The sequence below is a fragment of the Trachinotus anak genome, unplaced genomic scaffold (genome assembly GCF_046630095.1).
Source record: "Trachinotus anak isolate AG129_WGS33_773 ecotype Australia unplaced genomic scaffold, CSIRO_AGI_Tana_v1 ptg000002l, whole genome shotgun sequence".
NCBI lineage: Eukaryota > Metazoa > Chordata > Actinopteri > Carangiformes > Carangidae > Trachinotus > Trachinotus anak.
The window spans coordinates 1,581,855-1,608,923 of NW_027273853.1; the positions used below are offsets into that span (position 1 = coordinate 1,581,855).

The window sequence follows — 27,069 nt, forward strand, 5'->3', positions numbered from 1 at the left end:
AAGCATAGTGGTGCAGCATTATTATAGATGCTTTAAGTTTATTGAACTACATCTTTTTCAAGGACATATGTTGATTGATTTTGCAGTAATTACTATAAAGTTGTGCTTACAATAAAGATACAATCATGGTTTCCCTTACACTGATAGTTTGTAATATACAAACTTTAGTATTTGCCTATTTTACATTCTGACCAGTAGATGTCGCTCTGATAACATGAAGCATCAATATATGAACCTTTTCTCAAACCATTTTGCTGAACTGGTTCAGAGCTTCATGAAGCTTCATCTCACCATCACTAGTTGTTAGTATGAAAATATTGATTAGTGCAGTTTTAAATAAAGGTAAGCTACAGCCTGTGTCACTGCTCACATAATGGTCCATTCAGATGCAGCTGCTGTGCTGACGCTCTGTCGTCAGCGGGCTTCAGTAGGTCCTGCAGAAAGGGAGAAGCAGATTTCTTTAGCAGCAGTGGGGTAACTTCATCTTTCTGCAGCTGAGGCTAACCACACACTTTCCTCATATTCTGAGTCTTAGACTTACTAATTATCTAACTACACTGGTAGAGGACAAAAGGTATATTGCACTTCCTGATTCACCACATTTCTAAATCGTTGCATAACTAAACATACACTGCCAAAAGGCTGAGCAAATGTCAAGATAAATCAGCTGTTTGCTCATGAACAAAGGTGGATTATGAGGCTAGAGAAGACTGGCGGCTTTTTGTGTGAATAAATCTTTATTGACAGACAGACAGAAAAACCTCAGCCCCAGAGTCCCAAAGGCAACAAGTGTCACTACAAGTCAAACAGGGACTCTACAGGGCTGGTGCTGTCCAGCTGAAAGAAAACTGGTTATGCAATGAAAAGTAACATAAAAGTGGTCCAGATGTGTAGTATTATGTGTGCAACAGATAACAAGGTAAGGCGTCGTCCTGCCCTCTTGTACAGTACCCACCTATACTGAGTGCATGACTCACAGGTCTAGCATTACAGCAGCACTGTGCTCTCACACATGTTCAGTCAGTGTCAGGAGAGCAGGGAGACAGCAGCTGGGGTTTGACAGCTGATCAGCAAACATGTCAGTGACACTGGAAGGCAACATGTTAGTGACTGGCAGCAATAGAGGCATCGGTCTGGAGCTGGTCAAACAACTGGCAGAGAGGACAGGAGCGGAGGCTCATGTCTACGCCTGCTGCAGGGACCCCGAGGGACCCGGGGCCAAGGTGAGACGCTTACACATTAACACTCGTCATGGTTTTAACTAACAAATACAAACGCACACATACACATACACACTACTAGAGCTGATTTATGGCTTCTCCATGAGCTCTGGACTTGGAGCCATGCACATGAAGAAGACTTCTTACTTGTGTTGTGAGCACTGAAGTCTGAGCACTTAATGATCATAATCCATCTGTGTGGGGCTGCTGATGTGTAAAACTGGAAAATTTGTCACATATACAGTAAATCCTAAATTTGTTGTATCACATATACAAAGTTCTGCTTGTTGCAACAGTTACTGAAGACTATGTGAGGCTGACTATGAGTAAGAGCAAGTTTTCATGGCTGTACTTTCTGTCAAAATCAGTGTTTTTTCCCGCAAAAGACTCAACCATTATAAAAGAGACTGTCTTGTTCAGCGTTTTGAGTGCAACCCTACTAACTTTGGGGTTTCTCAGGGACACTGTCTAGGTCTACTGCTATTTTTCATCTGCACTAAGTTTTTTGTGGAAACTCTTTTCTTAAAATTCTGTTCATATTCTTCTAAATGTTTTTTTCCCAAATACGTTGTGCAGAAACATTTTTGTCACCTGAGTTGTGGTCAGTGGCACTGTTTTGTGTGGAGAGAGGTGGTCACTGTCAGGCTACAGACTGCTTTTGGTTACTGTCTCATGCTTAAAGTCACATATTCAATTTTTTTACCAAAACATAATTTTTCCCGACCAAATGCTGGAATGAGTTTCTTTAACATAACCATAAAAACATTATAATATTTTAGTGGCTACAAACAAACCATCATTTGTCCATGTCGTCAAAAAAACATGACACCCTGTAAGACCTTCATACGACTTCCACCTGAACCAATGCAGACATCACACTTGAACTTCAACATTCAACATTTTCCTGATTCATTCAATATGAACATTTTGTGACTCTGCACTTGAGTAATAACATTTCCTTGAAGATTAATTTGCTATTGCATCTTGCCTGTACATAGACGTAACATTTAAGACGGTGGTTTTCGAACGGCAAATTTTTAAAAAACATTTTTAAAGATAAATTAGTTAAACATTGAAAAACATTATTATTTATTTTTTTATAATTACATCTTTTCACCTAAATTTTATTGTTTTGGCCCATGTAGTGAAATCCACAGCTGAATCAGTGAACAAAGAGTTGTATTAGTACCAAATATTAACCTACAAAACACAACAGGGATGAGCTTATTGCTGCTCCACAGCGAAACCTGTGGTCAAAAACTGTACTGCTTACCTTTAAAAAATACATATTCACAGCACTGTAATATTTATTGTGTACATGTTTTTACTATGGTATATGTGTATGTGCACACGTATTGTATGTATTGCATACAATGTATCTTGTATGTATTTTGTCAGCGTACAGTCAAATGTTCTTGGTCTGCAATTCATTTTCTCTACTTACATCAGATCAGTATATTCTAGATCTCTCCTTAAAGGTCCATAGAGGCTCTGAGCCTCTCTTCTGATTGGCTGACTGTTTTCTCAGTGATCCAATAAAAATTTGGCAGATTTCAGGCAAACAGTCCTGAAACCAAATCCTGCAAGGTTGGATGGTGGGTCCAGGTGGGCAGGGCTTGGGACATGGCTGAGGGCGGTGACTGCTTTGTTGTGACATCACAAAGTTCCAGACGTCCTGACGGCTGGTTTTACTGCCATGAAATGAATGAAGAAATAATGGCTGCTGCAGTAAATAACAGTGTATTTCCTGTCGCCCAGTCTTCCCTCCTCATGTTCTCTCTGTTCCCCTCAGGCCCTGAAAGAGCTCACCACTCAACATTGTGGAAAGATCACTGTCATCAAACTAGGTAAACACAGCTAACCCTCCTCTGTGCAAACACTTACACAACTGGAATATAGCACATTTCCACTACACTTCATTGAGTGGCCATAAATGATAGGAACAGCTAAGGTGACTATGACTCTACCAACAACTTCACCACTTCCAAGTGTAGGTGGGAAAGTTGGTGCATTTTCTGTAATATCTTCTATATTTACGTTAGATATGTGCTCTCTTATATCAACTCAGAGGTTGGCTGAGGAAAAGATTTACTCTTCTGACTCTGTGACAGCTCCTGGGCAGTAGCGTGGAACTCAATTTCCACTCAGGAAGCTTATCTCAGTTTGTTAAACCTAAACCTGTATATGAGCCTGCACTCAGTTCGGGGCTGCAGCTCGAGATTCTGGCCTCTGAAGACACTGAAGGTTCAATACACAATAGTTTACTGAATGAGAAAGTCCTCGCCCCATCAAGGTAACATGGTTCATCTACTCTCCTGTTCTTCACTCAGGAAATTACTCCTTAGAAAAAGGGTCTGAACTCAATCACGTCTATATTATTGGTTTATAGTCAGGCTCACAGGCCATGGCCTGTCTACTCCACTCTGAATGTACCTCTGTCATTTTGATACCTGCTAATGAAAGAGCACAAACCCTGCTGCTTTACTCTACATTCAACATAAGGTCTTAATTTTACCTGCTACACTAAATAATCCAGATGTTTTCAAAGCCAGCAGCTGTTCAGGCCTGGTTCAGTGAGATGTCATAAACTCAGATCATGTTAGGTTATTATTGTGTCAGGCTGATCCTGGCGTTCTGGTCTGAGCTGAATCATGGTTTGACACATCTGTGCTGGATTCATGTGTTTACTGTGGTTGGAGTGGAATAGTGAAACAGTGAAGTAATGTCATGATCTCCCCCTCCTCGCCTCTTCCTGGCTCATGTGTCATGTTTTATTTTGAAATCATCTTCCTTTTGTGTGTGTTTCCTGCGTGTTTGATGGCCCTCCTCGTGTTCTGTGCTCCCCTCATTCTGTTTTGTTCCTGGTTGTTTCTTTGAGTGTTCTGACACACTTAAACAACTCTGCTGATTTTAATCTCACACAAACAATTTCTGAACCAAGCAGACTAAAGTCACCCCTCACTGATCATACTCTCTCCAGAGGGGCCTCGCCTCTCAGGGTAAAGTGTCTGTGCAGAACAAGGCAGCAGACATGACGTCCCGCTGAAAGGCCTCTCCAGGTGTGCAGAGAATGAACCTGGAGGTGAGGAAATGGTTTCCTGTGATCCGATGGCTTTTTGACAACATGTCTTAGCCTCCCCCACGGCAGGATTTTGTGTTGCACCTGTGTTTTGAAGGACCTAGTCTTAAAGGACCAGACTTGATATGAAGTTCCAGTGAGGCTGTGGTCCAGGCCATACTTGATTCTCGAGCAGCCTTTATTAGGAAACTGTATGACAACAGGTGGAAACTCTAATTTGATCAGATGATGCTGAATCATGGGCTCTGCATATTTCATATTTTAGTGAACAATCAGACTGTGATGTCACATCCTCAGGTCGGCCATTTTCTGTGAGGTGCTCTGTGGTTATGGCCCCAGATGTTCTGCATGTGTCTTAGGATAGAATGTGTTTATTGTTTTAGAAGCACTGTTTTTCTCATCAAGCAGAGACCAGAGACCCTGCAGTTCCTCTAATGACCACTAGAGTCTGGCTCCAGCAGTGAGTCAGTCCCCAGAGACTCCCATGTTCAAATGTCCAACTTTACAGCAGAAATAAACATGTTTACAGCCTGGTACAAAAACTGTTCTGGTCTCTAGAGCTAATTTCCTTCTTCATGACAACTGTACGGGCTGAATTTTATAGAACTCATTATTAAAGACTAAAGTAATGGAGAATTGAGGGCGTGGCCTCTTTGAGTGACAGGTGGGTGAGTGTATGTTTGACACAAACCACCATGCACCAAAGTCTCAGCTCCACACACTCCCCACCTCTTTTGACCATTTTTGGATTAGCAGGGAGTTGCAGGCGGAGTCAGGCACTGCCAAGGTGGCGACAGTCTGTGGTTCTCTACCATTTGAAACCCAGGAGCAGTCCAACCCCAGATGTCTCAAGCGACTTGGTGAACTTCCTGTCTTGTCCAATGCCACTAAGTGTTATGTTGGGTCTGGAGTCACCTTGGAAACGAACCTCTTGTTTCCTGGATGTCATGTCTCATCAATCAGCCTGTCAATTTGACACTTTAGTTCCTGCAACCAGCAGTGTAGGACCTGCGCCCTGATGTAAGCTAGAGCTCTGAGAAAGTACACAGATGTGTCCCTGGGTTAGGGGGTTGTGTGGTTGGGAGGATCGTTTGTTATGGAGGCTGTAGGGTAGATTGTCGATAGTATATCTCCAGCTCACAGGCTGAAGCCTGCAGGTCCCTCATGTCAACTGTGTTTCAGCCAGGACCGTCTCCACCACACTGCTGCGCTTATTCCTGCACCTTCAGCTACTCTCTGCAGAGTGCTCCAGCAGAGTAGAAATGTGCTGGTGCTGTATTTATCTCTCGGCAGCTGGGTCGTTTTACTTGCCAATGAGCAGCTGGTGTGCAGTTATATGAGGCCTAATATAGAAGGGCCTGCTGACCTTTTCAACACTTTCTCACAGAGATGACACATGTGTGACAGTGGAGAAATCATCACACAACTGGAGTGTGGAGCATTTCCTCACCCAGCCTCAGCTGTTAATACACCTCTGTATTTAAAGGCAAAAACTTCCTGCTAAACACGACAAATGATGGATGATAAGTCTATCCACTGTCTGGCTTAGATACCAATCACAACTGAGACTGCAGGGAAACATGAAGGAAGAGAAACAAAGAGTTTCCACAGTGTAACTGTAACAGTGTTGGGGAGTAGTGAACCACCTGTGATTAAACCAGTAGTTTAACTACATTTTGCATTAGCTTCATCTACATTCATATGTGCACAGCGATTAAACATTTTTGTGTAGTAAACTACTGAAACTACAAATGATTGATACAATGATACAAATGACAGCGTCATTCATAGACAAACCTCCTGAATCATGGAAGAGTCATTGTGGACACACTTAAGCTGACGTTCCAGCACTTTCCCATAAACAGTGAAGAATTTTATTTGCTTAGCTCATGTTATGACCACTATAGCTTTAGTTAACTGAGCCAGACTTCTCCCGACGGTAGCGTCGCTGTAGTTCAACTTCAGAGTAATTAGCTTACAAAGCTGTGCTTTCAAATAGCTTCCCCAACACTGGTAACCAAATACAGTTGAACTAAAGACGTCCAGTGGTGGTGGTGGTCTTTGTTGCTCTACAGGGTTAACATGGAGTACTTTGTGCTCAGCAGCAAATCCTCAGTGCGGCCAGGCCTGGGTTACTGTATGTGTTTACCCAGCATATCAGTGCATCCACCTTCTGCAAACTGGGCCTGACGCATGAGAGCAGGCTCTGCACTCTACCTGTAACATGTACAACAGTAAATATTAGGCCTCATCAAATAACATGTTGTGTTCTTATCTCAACCTCTGTTTTATCAGCTTTGCTTGTACTAATTGTCCAAGCTGGATTCATCAAACGCTCTTAAGTTGCTCATTTACACTTGATGAGTTTGACCTGGCATTTATGAGATCTGATCATTAGCGTAATCACTCTGACTCAGATTTTTGGACTCTACTGTTTATAATATCAACACTTACTGACAGACTGTGGGACGGGATGGTATACTGTATATTTATGGAACATATGTCTACAATATAAGCATACATACATGAACATGCATGTTTGTATGGGCTAATCATAAAGCTTTGTATGATTTAATGTCAAATAAATTAAATTAAACTAAATCTAGCTTGTTTTCCATGAGTAATAAATAACACTCTGAGGTTCCTCAGATTACATCTTTGCTGTAGCAGCTACAATTAACTGAGAGTTTACCTCAGAGAGCGCAGCCCTGCAGACAACACCAGACCTCAGAGAAAAAGGATTCTTCCCTCACCCATTTGTTACTGTCCACGTCCACCTGCAGACACATCGGATGAGGACAGTATCTCTGCTGCTGTCCAGGCTGTGAGTGAGCAAGTCGGGGTCAGCGGCCTGAACCTGCTTATCAACAACGCTGCCATCAACAAACCGGCTGCCCCGGCGCCGTTATCTGCCACCGGGAAGAAGGACATGATGGATGTGTACGAGACCAACGTGGTTGGACCATTTCTCCTTGCAAAGGTTGGTCTGTCTGTTCTCTGTGCTAATAGACAAACACAGATACACACACACGCACACTCACATACACACACACAGATATCAACATGCTGTGAGGCAGAAAAGTGGAAACAGCTGTTGGACTAACTTTTGGGTAAGTAAAGCACACACATGTGTGGTGTCTGCAATCATCATGTCGAGTATCTTCATCACTGCCACTGATGAAGACAGTCACAGAAAACAAAACACTCCAACCTGGTGATTTCAACACCAGAGGGATGAGAGGATGATCCAGACTAATGAAACTTGTACATGTGTGCATGAAAAAGTTAATGCACAAACACACACACACACACACACACCACAGTCCATCAGTGTCAGCTGTGTAATTACTTCCTGTCTCTCTCCAGATGTTCCTCCCTCTCCTCCAGAGAGCAGCAGAGAGGTTCTCACCTGAGGATGACAAGGGTAAACTTCCTTTCTAGTTTGTATCTGTACAAATATAGCAGAGAATCATGGGACATGTGGTTTCATGGTACACAACATTCACTCAAGAACTGTACGTAAAGGTCATGAAAGCAGAACTGTAGTGTCGATATTTATGAGAAGATAGATTTGTGGTTTTAAGAACTAGAACTAGAGAACTAAATGGGACTCTTTGAGGAAGCAGACCAAGGTGTGACATACAGACTGCAGTCTGCAAGTCACGCTTCACAGCTAGAGTTTAGAAAGCGACATGACCTGATGTAATTTCACTGTTGGTTTCAGTCTCTTGTACTGACATATATTATACGACTGATCTGGTTGCTGATGTGTGATCCACATTATAAGACTCTGTAGGAAACTGTTCACTGGGTCTGAGACAAGCTGTCACTCAACAGGTGGTCTTTATATGCATCCACTGTTTTTAAATTGCAGGCGTTAGAGAGAAAAGACTGTGTTTGATGGTCTGCTCTCTGCTTCAAGTTGAAAGATGTGACCAGGGTTGGCAGGATGTCAGACACACGGCAGCTGTTTGTTGGCGGCTCTGTACCACTGAACCATCAATGCACACAGAGGACCTCAGAAAGCCAGAGGAACAGGTCCTCAGAGGGCGGGTGTAAGAAAGGGGACTGAGGTTCTCAGTCTGGTTGGTGATCTGGTTCTGTCCAGGCTCGGTGGTGTGATGGCAGAACTCTGGACTTCTGATTTACATCTCCATGGAAACGTGAATCATTTTGCTGGAGGCAGCACCTGCCAGGATTATGTTTAAATGACATCATCACTTCATGTGTTGAAATCCAACCACCAAAGTCTTGACGGGCGCAGTAGCTGGTGTAGTTATGAAGGTCAAGGTGAAACAGTGACTCATTAACCAGTTTAGTCAGTAACTGCTGGAGCACCTGTGGAAGTGATCTGAGGTCTACTTCACATGGGGGGCAGCAGGACTCTTTGATGGTTGAGTGGTCAAACACTGAGCTCTGTGTGTGAGTCACACGTGGTGTGACATGTCTTCTGAAGTAAATGCAGCCTTTGAGGAGGGTTGTCCTACTCAGGTAGAATCATTCAGGCAACACCAATTGGTTGCAACATCACTTGTGATCAGGACAAACAGGAAAAACAGATTTTTCATGCTCACAAATCCCAGTGCCAGGGCTGAGTCTAACTGCTGCCATGATGTCCTGAATGACCACAACAGTGTAGGCTTGGAAAGGGACAAGTTGGACAAGACTGCCACACATACCTGTGTAACCTTTGTGTTTGATTTTCAGTGAGGCTCACCCACTCCCTGTGCTGCACCTCTGAAGGATGTTTCACTCAGTATGTTCAGAGACTGTGTCATGGTTTCACACAGCTGGACAAAACCTCTCAGACCCTCCCTGTCCATGACCACAGGAGACAGATGGTCCTTTATTGTCTGAAAAGTATATATAGATGAAGTGAAGAAGTTTCTATTGAATCTGTAATTTTAATTTACATTATTCATCCATCCATTATCCATACCATTTATTCTTATGGGGTGGGGCATGTCTTTGACTGTGGGAGGAAGCTGGAGCTGGGGGCCACTGCACCACTGCACCACTGTGCTGTACATGATAGTTATTATTAATGTGTCGTGGTATGAAGCAGCACTTTCTCTGTCTCTGTTTCTGTCTGTGTGTCAGGTGATAAAATGTCCTGCAGGAGGTCAGCCATCATCAACATCTCCACGGTCATCTCATCCATGCAGAAATGTCCTGAGACCTTTGCTATGGCGCAGATGTACCCGTACAGGACCAGCAAGGTACACATGCAGTTCAGAGAATCTGAATTCCACAGGGTAAAATAACAGGTACCTTCATCTCTGGAGGACTTCATGTGGTTTTATGAGGTAGGATCCTCAACACTCAGGATCAAAATTACAGCGAAGGCTGATTGAATCAGTATCAGACCTTGTTTCTCTCTAAATACATTCAGTAAGTGTTCCTCGTTATTTCAAAGGATAAGGATGCCATTGTTTTTTAATCAAAAACACATGGACATCTACCTTTAGACTGTATGGGAGCTATAGCGTAGTTTTAGGTGAAATTTGTAATTTCAGTTTTTTGACAATAAGAACGATCCCACTACGACATGCACTTTTTAATCATGGACAGTATGTATATAGAGTCATGATGAGCAGTGCTCTGGGTGTGAAGAACAATATGTTCCAGTCTATCTCCACCCACACAGTGATGTGTGAACACATCTTCCTGACTCTCTCTGCTGCTGTCAGTGTTGAGAGATCTTACAACTGTAATGGTTAAGTGCAACATTTTTATCTGACTGCAGAGGGAATCCTGGTTCTGGTTCTGTTTGTTGGAAACTCTTACCTGAGCTGATCCCAGGGACCATAGTGTTCAGCTTCTATCCAAATATCTTCAGAAAGACACATCCTCATATCAGTTACACTGAAGGATTATATATTGATAACATATTGAATTTATATTTGTAAACAACAAAGCTTCTGTCCCGTCTGCTGTTGGTCTTTAGGCAGCGCTGAACATGCTGACTCGCTGTCAAGCTGAGGACTTCAGGAAACACAACATACTGGTGACAGCCATTCACCCTGGCTGGGTGCGCACGGAGATGGGAGGAGAACAGGTGAGGAGATGGAGAACAGGTGTGTGATGGAGAACAGGTGAGAATATGGATAACAGGTGAGGTGATGGAGAACAGGTGAGGTGATGGAGAACAGGTGTGTGATGGGGAACAGGTGAGGTGATGGAGAACAGGTGTTTGATGGAGAACAGGTGTGTGATGGAGAACAGGTGTTTGATGGAGAACAGGTGTTTGATGGGGAACAGGTGAGGTGATGGAGAACAGGTGTGTGATGGGGAACAGGTGAGGTGATGGAGAACAGGTGAGGTGATAGAGATGAGGTGAGGTGATGGAGAACAGGCGAGAAGATGGAGAACAGGAGTGTGATGGAGAACAGGTGTGTGATGGAGAACAGGTGAGGTGATGGAGATGAGGTGAGGTGATGGAGAACAGGTGAGGTGATGGAGATGAGGTGAGGTGATGGAGAACAGGCGAGAAGATGGAGAACAGGAGTGTGATGGAGAACAGGTGTGTGATGGAGAACAGGTGAGGTGATGGAGAACAGGTGTGTGATGGGGAACAGGTGAGGTGATGGAGAACAGGTGAGGTGATGGAGAACAGGTGTGTGATGGGGAACAGGTGAGGTGATGGAGAACAGGTGAGGAGATGGAGAACAGGTGAGAAGATGGAGAACAGGTGAGGAGATGGAGAACAGGTGAGGAGATGGAGAACAGGTGTTTGATGGGGAACAGGTGAGGTGATGGAGAACAGGTGAGGTGATGGAGAACAGGTGAGGAGATGGAGAACAGGTGTGTGATGGAGAACAGGTGAGGAGATGGAAAACAGGTGAGAAGATGGAGAACAGGTGAGAAGATGGAGAACAGGTGTGTGATGGAGAACAGGTGTTTGATGGGGAACAGGTGTTTGATGGGGAACAGGTGAGGTGATGGAGAACAGGTGAGGTGATGGAGAACAGGTGAGGAGATGGAGAACAGGTGAGAATATGGATGACAGGTGAGGTGATGGAGAACAGGTGTTTGATGGAGAACAGGTGAGGTGATGGAGAACAGGTGAGGTGATGGAGAACAGGTGAGGAGATGGAGAACAGGTGTTTGATGGGGAACAGGTGAGGTGATGGAGAACAGGTGAGGTGATGGAGAACAGGTGAGGAGATGGAGAACAGGTGAGGTGATGGAGAACAGGTGAGGAGATGGAGAACAGGTGTGTGATGGAGAACAGGTGTGTGATGGAGAACAGGTGAGGAGATGGAGAACAGGTGTGTGATGGAGAACAGGTGTTTGATGGAGAACAGGTGAGGAGATGGAGAACAGGTGAGGAGATGGAGAACAGGTGAGGAGATGGAAAACAGGTGTTTGATGGAGAACAGGTGTTTGATGGGGAACAGGTGAGGTGATGGAGAACAGGTGAGGTGATGGAGAACAGGTGTGTGATGGGGAACAGGTGAGGTGATGGAGAACAGGTGAGGTGATAGAGATGAGGTGAGGTGATGGAGAACAGGTGAGAAGATGGAGAACAGGAGTGTGATGGAGAACAGGTGTGTGATGGAGAACAGGTGAGGTGATGGAGATGAGGTGAGGTGATGGAGAACAGGTGAGGTGATGGAGATGAGGTGAGGTGATGGAGAACAGGTGAGGAGATGGAGAACAGGTGTGTGATGGAGAACAGGTGAGGTGATAGAGAACAGGTGAGGAGATGGAGAACAGGTGAGGTGATGGAGAACAGGTGAGGAGATGGAGAACAGGTGAGGTGATGGAGAACAGGTGAGGAGATGGAGAACAGGTGAGGTGATGGAGAACAGGTGAGGAGATGGAAAACAGGTGAGAAGATGGAGAACAGGTGAGGAGATGGAAAACAGGTGAGGTGATGGAGAACAGGTGAGGAGATGGAAAACAGGTGAGAAGATGGAGAACAGGTGTGTGATGGAGAACAGGTGTTTGATGGAGAACAGGTGTTTGATGGAGAACAGGTGTTTGATGGAGAACAGGTGTTTGATGGAGAACAGGTGAGGTGATGGAGAACAGGTGTGAAGATGGAGAAAAGGTGTGTGATGGAGAACAGGAGGAAGAGAGGGAGGTTCTGTAGGTAACAGGTGTGTGTGAATTGTTCTGTAATCGTGTTACCACGGTAACCATGCTTCCTTTTGAACTGAGACACTGGATGTACAGTATCTACACATAACTAAATAACATGAGCACCTGTGGTGGTTACTGAACTGTTTGTACATCAACATTTACACAGGTATGATAATTCAATTCAATTCAATTCAATTCAATTCAATTTTATTTGTATAGCGCCAAATCATAATATACATTATCTCAAGGCACTTTACAGGATAAGGCTGAGACCTTACTTTGTTACAGAGAAAAACCCGACAGTTCCCACAACGAGCAAGCGCTTGGCGACAGGGGGGAGGAAAAACTCCCTTTAACAGGAAGAAACCGCCAACAGAACCGGGCTCAGGGTGGGGGGCCGTCTGCCTCGACCGGTTGGGTTTAGGAGGAGATAAAAAGAGAGGGTGGGGGGAGGAGAGAGGAGAAAAGAGAGAGAGAGAGAGCAGGAACAGCTGTGTAGGTAATGGTGTTATCAATAATAATGACAGGTAACAGTGGTTAATAGTAAAGATGAGTAGTGGTGGATCTGGATCCTGCTGCTCCAGAGGCAGAGAGACCTGCAGAATGAGGACAGAGAGAGGGAGAGAGAGAGAAGCACAAACTACGGGAGAGAAAAAATACAAAGTTAATGGCATGAAGTAGTATAGAGAGAGAGAGGGAGAGAGAGAGAGAGAGAGAGAGAGAGAGAGAGAGAGAGAGAGAGAGACAGAAATAGAGAGAGAGCGCCCAGTGAATCATGGGAATCCCCCAGCAGTCTAGCTCTATAGCAGCTCCTACTCTTCTACCAAGAGCAGTGCGGCATATGATAAGACGTCAGTGAAATAAAACATCCACACTGGAGTGTTGGTGTGAGAGGGAGGCGGCCATGTTGTTTTACAAACAAACAACATAATAATTCAGCCTTGATAAGAACATGTTTGTATAATGATAAAAATACAGGTTTCATCTGAGCTGCTTGCCGTCAGCTCTGCTGTGTCAGCTGCTTCACAGGATTCACTTTCCTCCTGCTGGTGTCTGTTGTCTCCTCCAGGCTCCTCTCACCACCCAGGACAGTGCACTGGGCATCCTCAATGTGGTGTCATCACTCAGCAACAAAGACAGTGGGATGCTTATGGACTGGCAGGGCAACACCATCCCCTGGTAGCAGTTACCATGACCACCGCACCAGACTGATGATGCCTGCTTATAAACATAACCAAGAATTTCTCTGATTGGCTGGAAAAACCTTTTGTACCTTCTATATTCTGAAGTGAATCTGTGATAACATGTTATTTTAATTTTTAATTTAATCATTCCCTGGTGTAATTCTTTTATTTTAGGTGAAGTGTAAACTGTGTACATTAAACTCATACGTACATCTTTGTGTAACTGATCTGTTGCTAAACTTATTCCTCCTGACATTTTATGACAGTATAATATTCCTTTCACTTCTCATGTGATTTAGTTCAGTTCATTTATGTTCTTTTTATTTCTTTGTTGAACTGTTTGAGTCGTGTCATGTTGTGATGTGTGATTTTAAACGGTTTTGTACATTTTTAAGGACTGGGTTCATAATAACCAGGCTGCTGATGAGACGGGTCGAGACTTTCACACAAAGAGCTCGTTTACAGCGATGAACCCAATCATCAGCTCTACAGAGTGATTTCATTTAACAACCAACAAGTGAACTGATTTTGTTCAGTCTCACTGAGGTAACATGTTAATGCAAGAAATTTATAAGACCATAATTAGATTTTTATTTATTTATTTTTTATTATATTTTCCTTGGAACTAAAATACAAATGTTAATTCATGCTCGGTCTCATGACAGAGGTGATGTGAGCGCAGAGACGCCAAGCTGAACTGTCTTTAGTGATTCGGTTCCAGCTACATGAAGCTTCACTGTTAACCAGTGACGGAGCAGGGACCCGTGAAACCACTGTTATGGAGCGGAACTCTCTCTTAGATTAGTGACTTTCCAAAATAAAAGAGGATTTTCCTTTGTCTTTTGATTTTCCTCCTGTGATCCTTCACTAATGAAAACCCCTTTAACTGTGATTCATGTTAATTGTCTCATTGTTAATCTTTTATTTCTCACATTTTCTCTTCCTAATAAAATAAAGACTTGTTTCCAACCTGTCTGATCATCTGCCATATTTAACCATCTGACCATATTTCACTGGTTTTCATGTCAGACTGAATCTACATTAAAAAGTTCCGGGGTCATATCTTTTCTTTGTGATCTTCTCTGTCTCTCACTCCTCAGCATCGAGACCTTCGGTTTCCAGGTATGTTGAGAGAATATGTGGCGTGAAATCAGGAAATACAGACACTTCTCTTCAAGGAAAAAACACACACCATATCAAAGTGTCAGAGAAAAGAGGAAAAGCAGGTTTAATTTCACCTTCTACACTCCGGTTCTCTGATACATGCCTCTTACAAAACAACCTATGTATAGTTTCAAAAAAACCAGCTGAGATGGCACCGAGATCATCTTTAATAACATGGTGTCTGTAGGCAGCAGTGTTGCCTTCACTGGCGGTGGGTGAACTCAGAGCCGACGTGGCAAAATGTGGAGCCGTCAGTGTGTCGTCTCAACGTGTGTGTGCTCCAGTGTTTTCATGGAGAGTGTGAAGACATAGACGTACTACAACACAGTCATACATATCATCTGGAATTTACACATCCATAACAATAATGATACAAGGATCAAGAATCAGAGCCATAATTATAAGGTATAGCAATAATAATAACAATTATTGATATGGTCTAAAAACTACACTTATGTTTTCATCTTTTCTTCAAAAAAAAAAGAGCCATATATTTATATTTATATACTGGAAGTTCTGGTTTTCTGACTAAACTGGTAACTTAAATATTTACAGTGATTATTTTACACCCATTTGCCCAGCCCACTGAGGATTACATGTTCCTGTGTCCAGGTTAACAAGAGCAGAGAAGGAGGGATGAGAGAGGAATGATCCCAGTGAGAGGCGAGGTAGAGAGGGAGCAGAGGATGGGTGTGAGGTCAGCATCCCCGGTCCCAGATCCCCAGGATCCGGTGCCATACAGGGTTTCCCATGCTACATGTCAGAGGTGTAAGGAGTAGAAAGCCTCACCCTGTCCAGGCACACGGGGTCTCCAACCTCACACCGGGAGGGTGAACAGGGTTTCCTGCAGCACTTTGTGCTCCAAGGGGCTCCAGGTCCTCCTACCTCACGTTGCATGGGTGCACGGGGTCATCCACCCTGTGATGCAGGGAGAATTTACTGCCCCGTGTTCCTTGGACATGTAAGTCAGTGTCGCTGACTTTCCCTCCTCCACCCTCTGCCCCTACATCACCAGCAGCTGCCCCAGCACCATCCTGAACTGCTGCGTGTACCCTGCCAGCTCCCTCACCCTCTCCGTCATCTCTCTGGCTGCCCCGGGGGAGGGGTACTGGAGCGCTGCCGTCTTCGTGCTGATCACAATGTCTTTGAGTTTTTCACAGAGGGCGTTGCTGCTCTGCGCCACCCGCGCCCTCACCTCAGGAGACTTGGCCTGGCGCGACAGCGTGTCGCCGATGAACACCAGCTTGTGAGCACTGAGGATGACGAACTTGCTGTGCGCCACAAAGATCTTGGGCGGCTGGTTGGAGTTGATGGCGGTGAAGAAGGCGTCGATGGCGTTGGTCACCGTGGTGACGTTCTGCTCGCACTGCTCTTGGTAGAAGAGTAGGAGCTGCCGGTCGGCATGGCACAGCTTGGAGGAGGAGGAGGAGGGGCCACCAGCGCCGTTCTGGGCCAGCTGGTTAGCCAGAGGGTGCTGGGGGGACGGGACCCAGCCCGTCATGTCATTGTTGATTGGCCGGCTGACTTCCTGCTCCAGCCGCTCAAACTGTTTGATCTGGAGGAAGAAGAGAAGGAAGGAGATGGTTAATGATCAATAAGACGTGTGATGATCCAGCTAATCAGCTCTGTTTCTGTTTCTGTTGTCAGTGTGAAAGTTAGAGGCTCAGTCACATGGCATCCGACCGACCAATGGTGTAACTTCATCACTCAGTCAGTCAGCGACAGGCCTGTTCATAGGTCTGTCATGGTCCAGTTTTATGTTTTCACCAGCAGGTGATGGTGAGTCGTTATCTGATGCTCAAACTCATCATTAATCAATCAAAGCAGAGAAGAGGCACAAACACATTTCATTTTATCTAGTGTGCTTCTTTCATTCATTCATCATCATTTCACACAGTCATTAAACAGGATTAAAATGGAATAAATAAGGATGTGAAACAGGAGAACACTGATAAAAGGTTTGGCTAAAATCTGCCAGTTTTAAAATAATGACAACAAAGTACCCTTAGTGGAGTAACGAGTCACATGACCAGAGTTAAGTTCAGGGCATGACTGTAGCATTGTGGGTCAGAATCACCATGGATGGGTTAGGGTTAGATGTCATCCTGCACAGTGTTGCAGAGGCGCTCACAGTGATGTGGTTGTATTTGTTACATGCTGTTAATGTCACACGTTTTCTTTATTGTCATCAGATTTCTGCTGTGCTGACATGTTTGGGCCTGAGACGCTTCTGAGACTTTAAAACCACAGAGACGAATGACTTGAACTTTTATGTTCTGTGTCTTTGATGTTGTCGCCTAATGAGAGGGAAAACTCACTCTTCAGAAGACATCTGAATGAAGCTGGACCAGTGCAGCTACGGGACAAATACTAATCATTAAGGACCATGGCGGGACATCATTTGTGATTTAAAGAAGGATGCACTGCATTTTTATACAAACTCGAGGTAGCGTTTCTAACTCGAACTCCTTCCTCAGATGACTATTATCACTGAAAGCGTGATAACTGACGCCTTCATGTGTTATTTTCCTTCAGACTTTTTCTTTTGGTTGAAGAGCAGCTGATTTCCTTTCACATAAAAACCAAACACATAACAGGAAACATGATTCATCAGTAACTTATTTATTTATTATCAAACTCACAGATGAAAAAACACACACACACACACACACACACACCACAACCACAAATCACTCTGTGTTTTCATTTACCTTTACGTCAAATCTCACACACACATGCACACACTGTGGGCCAGATGCATTTTGTCACCTGGGTAATACAACTAAGCTTCACAGACACACACGAGACTCTTAACCCTGATCATTATTGTTGTTTTACCTGTTGTCATCGTGTGTGTAGCTTCATATTCATTTATGTTTTCCATCAGGTCGTCACTATAATAATGATTTGTATGATGATATTAGACGTGTCTCCCCTCGTACATGCTCACATGGTTTAGAAATTAATGTTACACAACACTGTTTGTGTTTCAAGGATAAAACATGAGACAATACTTTAAGAAGAAAGCTGAGTCATGATGAGTCTGCTCATATAGATGCAGAAGATCCAGTTATAACTGAGCAGTCTTCTGTGTGTGCGTGCATGTGTGTGTGTGTGTGTGTGTGTGTGTGGTTTCTGGTGATATAATGAAGGTAACGACACTGTGCTCTGCTGCCTTCAGATCAGTGTTGCCTGGGTCAGGGTCCACCTGACAGCTGACCTGCTCCACCTGACCCACAAACCTCTCTCCACCTCTCTCCACCCACACCTTGGTATTCTGAGCTGCAGATCACACACTAATAAAGGGATGAACACCAGTGATGGATCAAAGAGGCTGTTAATGAGATCAAACAGCTGCTTCTCTCTGGGATGGAGAGTTTAGATGAAGCCTGAGTGCACACGTACAGTCCAGGATGTACATACATACACACATGCGTGTGTGTTAGGAGTCACTCATGCACACACACGTCAGTGCACGGCTGAGTTGTACTAATCACAGAGATACACATGAGAGACTTTTAGTAAATAATCATATATGTATGTCTATGTATGTGCGTCTTGTCCTCTGTGTCCCCTCTCACCCCCCGCATACACACTCTCACACACTCTCTCACACGCACCTGTTGCTGTTCCAGTTGTGTCTTGTGTCGGATGATGTTGCCTTTCTCCAGCAGCTGTCTTTGGTTCTTCTCAAACTCCTCCTTTCCCTGACACACAGACACAGAACAGGTCATCATGTGTACATGCATGGCTCATTTACAACACAACTGTCACAACATGGAACACAGACTCTGTCTCCCTCTGATGGTGACAAACATGAACTGCACAAGCTGTTTCTTACGTAAACATTTCCTGCTGACTCCTCACACACACACACAAACACACACACATAAACACACGTGTAGGTGTGTGTGTGTGTGTGTGTGAGAGAGGCACAGTGGGCGTACACAGAGATGTGTAAGGACCATGACTGTTGCCTCACACCCGGAGTAATCATACACATGCATGCACATATAGAGAGAGAGGACGCTGAGGACATTAACTTAATTTACTAAAGTGTTCTAATAATAAATACATCATACACACAATACAGCTCGAACAGTTCAGCAACAAAACTCAGGTTTATAGCAAGGAGGTTTTGTGCATGTATAAATGATAATTGTGAAGATGATCCTGCTGAACAAAACCTGTCAGGATCAGAAATTGTTGCTGATTTTCTTCTATCATCCAAAACACAACGGAGAAATTCTATTGGCTGTTTGTTGGGGGAAACAGGTGATGATGACGTCAGGGTTGGACTAGAGCAGGGGTCGGCAACCCGCGGCTCCAGAGCTGCATGTGGCTCTTTCATCCCTCTGCTGTGGTTCCCGTTAAATTTTTTGTCGCTCAAAATATGCGTCACAACCGCTGATGTGTGACACCCGCCGGCATGCGATTTATTGAGCTTTTCGACCCCTGGTAATTTCGTTTTCTCTGCAGCAGTTCATTGATTTCATAAATGCAATGCAAAACACTACAGTTTTTTTATCCATAGAATAAAGGTAAAAATGATATATACAGTGTTATCTTCATTTTAGATGTCAAAAAGGTTTTGTGGCTCCCAGTGTTTTCTCTTCTGTGGGAAACAGGTCCAAATGGCTCTTTGAGTGTTTAAGGTTGCCGACCCCTGGACTAGAGGAACACATCATCACTGCAGCTCTCTAAACTGTTTAATAACATGTGACCTAAGCCTCACCTGGTTTTTGTGATTCCTCTACGTATTTCCTGCTCTTTCAGACATTATGTATCTGAGTTATTTGTCATGTGACCCACATGTGACACACACATGTCTCCATACATGGTGTGAACCTTGATGAGCGGGTCCTGACTCAAATCATATGATCAATAAACCAGTAAGTGACAGGAACTTCTGTCATTATGATCAATATAGCAACACAGTTTCTGTGTGTGTGTGTGTGTGTGTGTGTACCTGTAGATGTACGTAGTCGTAGTCCTCCATCCAGCCTTCCTCTGTGGTCTCATATGGCCTGTCCACTCCCTCTTCTTCCTCTGCAGCTGTAAACTTTGGAGGAGAGGGGAGGGGCCGTGACTGAATGTTCACCTTCTCCCCTCCTTGATAGCTCCCACTTCCTGATCCTGTCATGTGACCGCTGACCTCCCCCGGGATTGGAGGAAGTGGCAGCTGCTGCTGCAGCCGGTTGGTCCGTTTGAAGAGAAGTGAGGCATTACCGTGAAGAAAGGAGGCGAGCTGCTTAGCGTCATCGGGGATGCCTCGTGCCGTCATGATTAGTCGATCTAAGTCGTCCCCTCCCATTGGCGGTGTTGTGAGTGCCGTGTGTGACCAGGAAATAGCGTCTAAGCTCTGACTGTGTCGAACCAAACTCTGGAATACCTCCTCCATCTTCCCCACCTGACGGCCTAGTTTAGTCTGCAGAGAGCGGTCTGTGGCCTGGGTGGAGTTTGCCACGGCCCCCCGGGCAAATTCTAGGAAGTCTCGGACAGTGGCACGCACCCGGTCAGCAGCCTGGTGAATGGCTGGAAGGTTCCCTTCCAGGTGAGCAGGGCTTCTCCAGTTACCTGTGATGAATGACATCATGAGGGAAACGCTGGACTCAACAGCTTGCTGCAGGCGAGACAGACGCTCCATCGCCTGGTCCAGGTCCAAGATCAGGGGTTTCCCTGAGCCCGGTGCAGGAAGTGAGGAGGAAGAGGAGGTGTCGCGGACAGGGACCGTGTCTAAGGATGAGGCAGAGTGGTTGCTCCGGGTGCTTCCTGTACTCGAGGCAGACAGCCGCTTGAAGGACTTGGTCAGCTCCTCGCTGGTGGACTGGGCGTCACGCACAACCTGGAAAACACATATGATCCCTGAAGTAACACAGAGACTCTCTGCTTTAAAGAAGGATGCACAGAAGCTTAGCTGGAAGTCTCATTTCCTGTCAGAGAGCGAAGCTAGCAGTGTTTAATTCATCAAGAGAAGGTATGAGAACCATGTGACACGTGTGCTGACAACAAAACCTGAATAAAAATGGTTAAAATCATCATCAAACAGAAACTAAATGATAATGTGGAAAACAGATAAATGAGCGGTGTGACAGCTTTCTGGTTACAACTCCTCACTTTTTGGATGATGGATGATCATTATTATTGATGGCCAATACACTGCAGCCATGCTGGCGGAGCGTACCCCATGTATTCAGCAGTTGAGCCGGTGGCCATCATGCACAGGTGCAGTTAGCGGTGTGGCTCAGGTTTCAGCTGCCTCCTGAACCTGGACATGTTCAGCAGGGTGATGATGTTTTAAAGGAGCTGTTTGGAAGTTTTCTCTGTCGTGGTTTCTTCCTGGGAGCAGGTGGTGGTGATTGTGGCCTCACAACAGCTGCAGCCATTGTTGTCTTTAAAACACTAGAGGTTATAACCTGTCCTCTGAGCAGCTACGTCTTCAGGACAGACTGGACGCTAACAGTGAGGACATGGGCTGGGGCTAGCTGTTAGCATGCTAACTTCAGTAGAAGAAAAGACGTGATAGAGACAAGAGTTAACATTGGTGTTTGTCTCCACCTCTGGAGACAGTTGTTGTGAGTGAAGGATGAAGTTTGATGCTGAACTCACAACGTTTCTTCTAGTTAACAGCTGCTAATGCTAACATTAGCTATGTAGCTGTAGCTGTTGGTTGCTCTGGATGTTTTGATGGTTGTTCCTCCGTCCTTTCTTTGGCCTCACAGGTTTTAGAGGTTGCAGCTTTGTGTCTTCTTCAGTCACGGTGAAGAACTTCCTCGCTGACGGCATGTTGTGTGTGTGTGTGCGCGTAGCTGTGTCTGTGCTATTGTGTGCGCAATGTGAACCATCGTGTGAGTGTAAATTTGAATATCTGAGACCGATCAGCCTTTTCCGATCACCGCCCGATCGATTGGTGCATCTCAAGTGAGCCCTTTCTTCTGAAGCTGAACCCAGACGGTGGAGAACACCTGCTGTAGTTGAGGTCATGAGTCAACAAAGATGGTGACGGCCGCTGCCTCACAATGCTGACAAAAACTACACTACAAAGACTTGACAAAAACCAGATCTACTCTACGCTGGACACACAGAGATGAAACTGAAGTCTGAGTCTAGTTTTGAAGGCAAATAAACATCTTTCCCAAACTGTGGGACTGCCCCTTTAAATCTCCTACCTGTGGTGGGACATCGTAGACATATTGGTCTCCCCTCTCTCCTCCTCTCTCCTCTCGTTCCCTGGGGAAGTCGTAGACATCTTGGGCAGAGTGACCTCCGGTCCGCAGGCTGGCTGGGATGTCGTAGATCTCCTGGGGGGCCTGGCTGGCCCCGCTCCTGTCTCCATGAAAATGCTTGTCAGTCAGGATCGGGGGTGGGACGTCATACACGTCCTCTGGAATTGGGGGCTCGTCGTCATCGTCGAGGTTGTTGTGCAGGTACTGGCCAGGTGAGATGGGGGCCGGGGGCTTGAGTTTGGCAAAGTGGGGTGGTACATCGTAGGTCTCCTCTCTGATTGGCTGAGCATCAGGGACGTCTTTAGTGACTGATGGGGGGAAGTCATAGACCTAAAGAGAAATATTCAGTATTAAAAAAAGTGCTTCATTTGTATTCAGAAAGTTCTGATATCGGCACTGACAATGATACCTGGACTTTGATTTTATCAGCTCTGCTTTAACAAAAATAAAATTACAATAACTTCCAAATTTTTGTTTTACTTAACTCACTCAAACATGTTTGTGTAAATTAACAGCCAATCAACATTGTTAGATACTGGTCCAAGCATGCTGCATACTGATTGGCTCACTGGCACTGATGAGATTTACTCATTTATCGTTCGGTAACAAAATTTGCTTTAGAATGACGACATGTTTCGTACCTCAGTAGTATCAAACCAACTCAGCTTGAGGTTTGATACCCAGCCCTCCTCTTAATCACACGTTAAACTCACATTAGGTGGTGATGTGTTTTGTCATTGTGTGAACACTGTGCTTTTAAGTATCACAATGCTCAGTTACAGCCACAAGGAATGAATTCAAACTGTGATATTTTGGTTAAAAGTGAAATATCTCAACGACTACTGGATGTGCGGCGATGAAATGTTCATGCCACCTGGTGTCTGACTTCAGGTCAGCTCCATCATCAGGTCAACATTTGAATTAGTCCAATACTTTGGTTTATGACTACGCTTCTGACGTACCCATCAGCCTCAGCTCTACCTCAGTCTTTCAATATTAATTTAAGTCTGCTCTTATTTTTGTGAACGTATTTTGGGAATTTTTTGGGGCAGCATCATTTATGTGTTTTGTTCTCTTTGGATTGAGGTTTGAGGCTGTGTTATCTACTGGACCAGCTGAATAAGACATATGAATCAGTTTGTTAAGTTGCTTTTCCACATTTGATCCAACCTTTATCTTTCATATGTTTATTTGGGTGTCCAGGACACCATTACATTATCTGCATCTTAAAATAAATCTGTTTCACTATCAGTGTTTTGATAATATGATGATATTTCCCACTTTTTCTTCTCTACGATGGAAATAAAAAAGATCCAAGACTTTATCATTCTCTTACTGAAATGTGTTACATGTTGCATTTTACATATCCATGATGTTGACGTTCACAATAACCCAAACCAAATTAATTCAGGGTGGTAAATTTGCCAAAATATTCTTGTGGGGGCAGAAGAGTTTCCAGAATACTAATGTTTACTTCTCCTGAAGCAACAACTGATTTAAATCCCGTTTCCCAACATGACTGAGGGGACACAGCCGTTCAAATCCAGCCACCGCATCAACACTGTCATGCTGCACATCTGTGACACACATAAATACACAACAAATCAAAAAACAAATCCAAAAACCTTACTGTCTGCTGTGTGTTCTTGTCTGTGCTGGCTGGGGTGTCGTATATATCCTGACCACTAGAGGGCCCCTTCACCACCATGGGAGGAGTGTCATACACCTGAACACAAAGCAGAAGACACACATTAATAACATGCTGTTCTACTCACCTCACTGGATACACACACACACACACACGACACACTCATACGACAGTACGCCTGTGTGAGAAGCTCCTCCTACATCCTGCAGGAGCTGTTCAACACTACAGCACAGATTTAAATCAGTCAGTGCAGTTGTTGGTGCCAGATGTGGTGATGATTTCAAACATCTGATAAAACAGCTGCACCTCTCTACATTTTACTGTCTGTGGGAGTAGTGACAGAGGTAAACCTTGAGGTAAACAACAAACCTTGATGTGGACTGGACTTCAGAGAAGAGCAGTCAGGCTCTTGAGACGAGAGAAGTACATATTCAACAACACCCATATCTGCCTGGTGTGTGTCTGGCAAATGAAAAGGCTGATGGGAATTAAAAAGACACTGCTGGAAGGTGGAGTCTGACAGGATGGACCTTCACGTGCCAGTTGGACTTTTCATGTGGGGTGATGCACAAATCCAAAACTAGATCCTCTAAAACCTGAGCATCATTTAAATGCCACAATATCACAGTCAGGTGTCCACCACTGAGGCACGGGAGAGGAAAGACAGATGTACACAGGAATTATCAACCAAAAGATTTGTGAATTACACATAAGTGGAGAGGGGAGGTAAGGAAGAAGAGAAAGAGGGAAAGAAGAGAAGAGGAGGGAAAGAAGACAAGAGGAAGGGACTGATGAGGAGAAGAGAATGGAGGGAAGGGGATAGAGACAGGGTAGGAGAAGAAAAGAGGTAAAGGGGAGAGAGAGGAAAAATGAGGTGAAGAGGGGGGACAAAAAGGAAGCCAAGGAATTTGAATCACTGCGGTTTTGGTCACATGACCGCATCTCAATGAGGAAGTGTCCATCTGTTAACAGTCCCTCCTGTACTTCTGTCAACCCCTCTACTCACTCATTACTCTCTCTCTCACACACACACACACACTTGTACTTCTATCTTTGTGAGGACACTCATTGACATAATGCATTCCCTAGCCCCTTACCCTAACCTTAACCATCACAACTGAGTGCCTAACCCTAACCCTGACCCTAACCTTAACCTAAACCTAATTCTAACCATAACTCTAAAACCAAGTCTTAACCCTCAACATATGATTTGAAGGTGTCTCAAAAAGTGAGGACCGGCCAAAATGTCCTCACTTTCCCATAATGTCCTCACTCTGTTAGTAAAATACTTTTTTTGGTCCTTACTATGTAGCAAGTACAAGTACACACACACAAACACACACACACAGTCGTGTCTCCATGACTTCAGAAGACAATACACTGACTGACATTTGTTTCCTGGAGACTTACTCTAACCCTAACCATAACCACTACTGGCCTAAGCTTAACCTAACATAACCCTAACTCTAACCTTTAATATGTCTTCACCTTAAAATGATATTCATTATAATGATTTACATTATGGAGACTTGCTTTTGTCCCTATAATGTGACAGCGTGAACAGACTTCGGTCCCCACAACATGAGCAATACCTTGACCACACACGCACACACACACACACACACCCTTCCAGCTGGGGCATTTACGCCTCCATGCCTGTTACACTGGAACAATGAGAGACAGATGGAAAGAGAGGAGAGATGAGCAACACACACACACACACACACACATACACCACTTGCTTGATCCGTTTTGTGTAGCAGAGAATCCAGTCCCCCTCAAAGATCATTTTTTTTAAAGAAAAGGTCCACACACATTTTTTCATTTATTAAAAAGGTTGATGTTTCTCCAACCTTTCTTCAACCATAAAGTGATTAAATATAAGTGCATGATAATCATCCTCAGCTGTGTTGGAGGTAAATGCTAAGAGCGAACAGCTAAGATACAGTCAGGATGACGCAGATGCTAACAGCTGAATCACTCCTGTGTGGGGACAGGGATTCATTCATTTTAATTTGATCAGACAATGGGACGTACAGGTATTAAAAGACCCATATTTTACACTTTTCCAGTGTTGCAAGTTTTGCTATTGCTACACAGCTAACATTAGCACTGACTGCTGTTTCCTTCAGCATCCAACTTCATTCGCTTACTCACCAACATCTGTATCCAGAGGTGGGAAGCAAATCCTTTTGTTTTGCTTCTATTTCTGTCAATTCTCTTCTTCTACTGAAGTTAGCATGCTAACTGGTTAGCCCAAGCCCGGTTGGGTCACTGAGTCTCTGTATCTTCCAGTCTGCCCTGAGGAAGTAGCAGCTCAGAGGGCACATTATACCCTCTTCCATTGTAAATGCAACAATGGCTGAAGCTTTTGGCAGGACTGGTCAGAAAACAGCTGTTAATGCTAACACTGTAGCACTAGCAAAACTTAAATATAGCTCCTTTGATGTTTTGAAAAAGATATCTTTGTGATTTTAAAAGCCATCTCAGTGTAGTTTTACATCTCCTCTCTCAGGCTTCTCTCTGGAGCTCTTGTAACAACAGGTCATTCAGCCAATCAGAAGAGAGGCTCTGAGCCTCTCACTTTGATGGGGAGAGTGTGTGTTATTGAACAGCCCCCACACCACTGGAGCTGCACAGCTCAGCCTCTCTTTCACAAACTGTTGTGCTGCTGCAGGTTTTTCTGTAAGCTGCTCACAAAACAGACTGGTGTATGCAGTCCAATGCAATGAGGAATGCAAAGACCTCTACATTGGAGAAACAAAACAACCACTGCATAAACGCATGGCCCAACACAGGAGAGCTAACTCCTCAGGCTTGGACTCTGCTGTCCACTTACATCTTAAGGAGAAAGCCCACTCCTTTGAGGACAGCAATGTTCACATCCTGGACAGAGAGGACAGGTGGTTTGAAAGAGGAGTGAAAGAAGCAATCTATGTGAAAATAGAGAAACCATCCCTCAACAGGGGAGGAGGCCTCAGACACCACCTATCTCCAATTTACAATGCTGCCCTTCCATCCCTTCCCAGGAGATTCAACAATTTAACCTCTAAGAAAAACAACTGTTCACAAGTGGCATGTGACTCCAACGACTGTCGTTATAACACAATAGGGCTCTAACGAAGTGGAAACCAACTCTCCACCAAGACAGTCACTCTAACGACTGTCGTTGGCACATGGAGCACAAAGGGAACCAGTGACATCATCAGCCTTGTGAAAGCCCCTCCCTGAGGTTAAATACCTGGGTCTCCACACCAGATAGTTGGACCAGTCCCAGCCTGGTCAGGTGCGAGAAGGAACTGATGAAGCCTCTTGGATGAGAGGTGAAACGTCTTCCTAGACAAATAACCAAGTCCACTTGCTTTCGATTTAAAACTCCCTTGAGATATCCACACTGTGTTGTTAAACGCTGTACTTGTTGTGGTCAGAGTCCCACGCAGCAGACATAATGATGAAGAGC

The 27,069-nt window shown here is 44.5% G+C and overlaps 2 protein-coding genes across 5 annotated transcripts in view; one reads left to right on the forward strand and one right to left on the reverse strand.

The window, feature by feature from the left end:
• Positions 1-814: 814 nt before the first annotated feature.
• LOC139627900 (C-signal-like) lies at positions 815-14,538 on the forward strand. Of its 2 annotated transcripts, XM_071489089.1 has the most exons (8): positions 815-919; positions 1,021-1,223; positions 3,013-3,067; positions 7,083-7,279; positions 7,666-7,723; positions 9,400-9,518; positions 10,247-10,357; positions 13,457-14,538. In XM_071489089.1, exons 2-8 carry the CDS (start codon positions 1,077-1,079, stop codon positions 13,568-13,570), a joined length of 801 nt encoding a protein of 266 aa, XP_071345190.1. In that variant the 5' UTR covers positions 815-919; positions 1,021-1,076; the 3' UTR covers positions 13,571-14,538. The 2 variants fall into 2 exon arrangements, with proteins under 2 accessions (XP_071345190.1, XP_071345181.1); XM_071489080.1 differs by having other exon boundaries at positions 815-1,223.
• A 237-nt stretch (positions 14,539-14,775) lies between these two features.
• bcar1 (BCAR1 scaffold protein, Cas family member) overlaps positions 14,776-27,069 on the reverse strand; it is a 93,436-nt gene continuing 81,142 nt past the window's right edge. For all 3 annotated transcript variants that reach the window (XM_071488928.1, XM_071488945.1, XM_071488936.1), the window contains 5 exons: positions 23,592-23,687; positions 21,905-22,291; positions 19,705-20,580; positions 18,356-18,442; positions 14,776-16,290 (listed from right to left, as the gene is read on the reverse strand). In XM_071488928.1, coding sequence (XP_071345029.1) covers positions 15,739-16,290; positions 18,356-18,442; positions 19,705-20,580; positions 21,905-22,291; positions 23,592-23,687 — 1,998 coding nt within the window. In that variant the 3' untranslated portion in view covers positions 14,776-15,738. The remainder of the gene's footprint in view (positions 16,291-18,355; positions 18,443-19,704; positions 20,581-21,904; positions 22,292-23,591; positions 23,688-27,069) is intronic.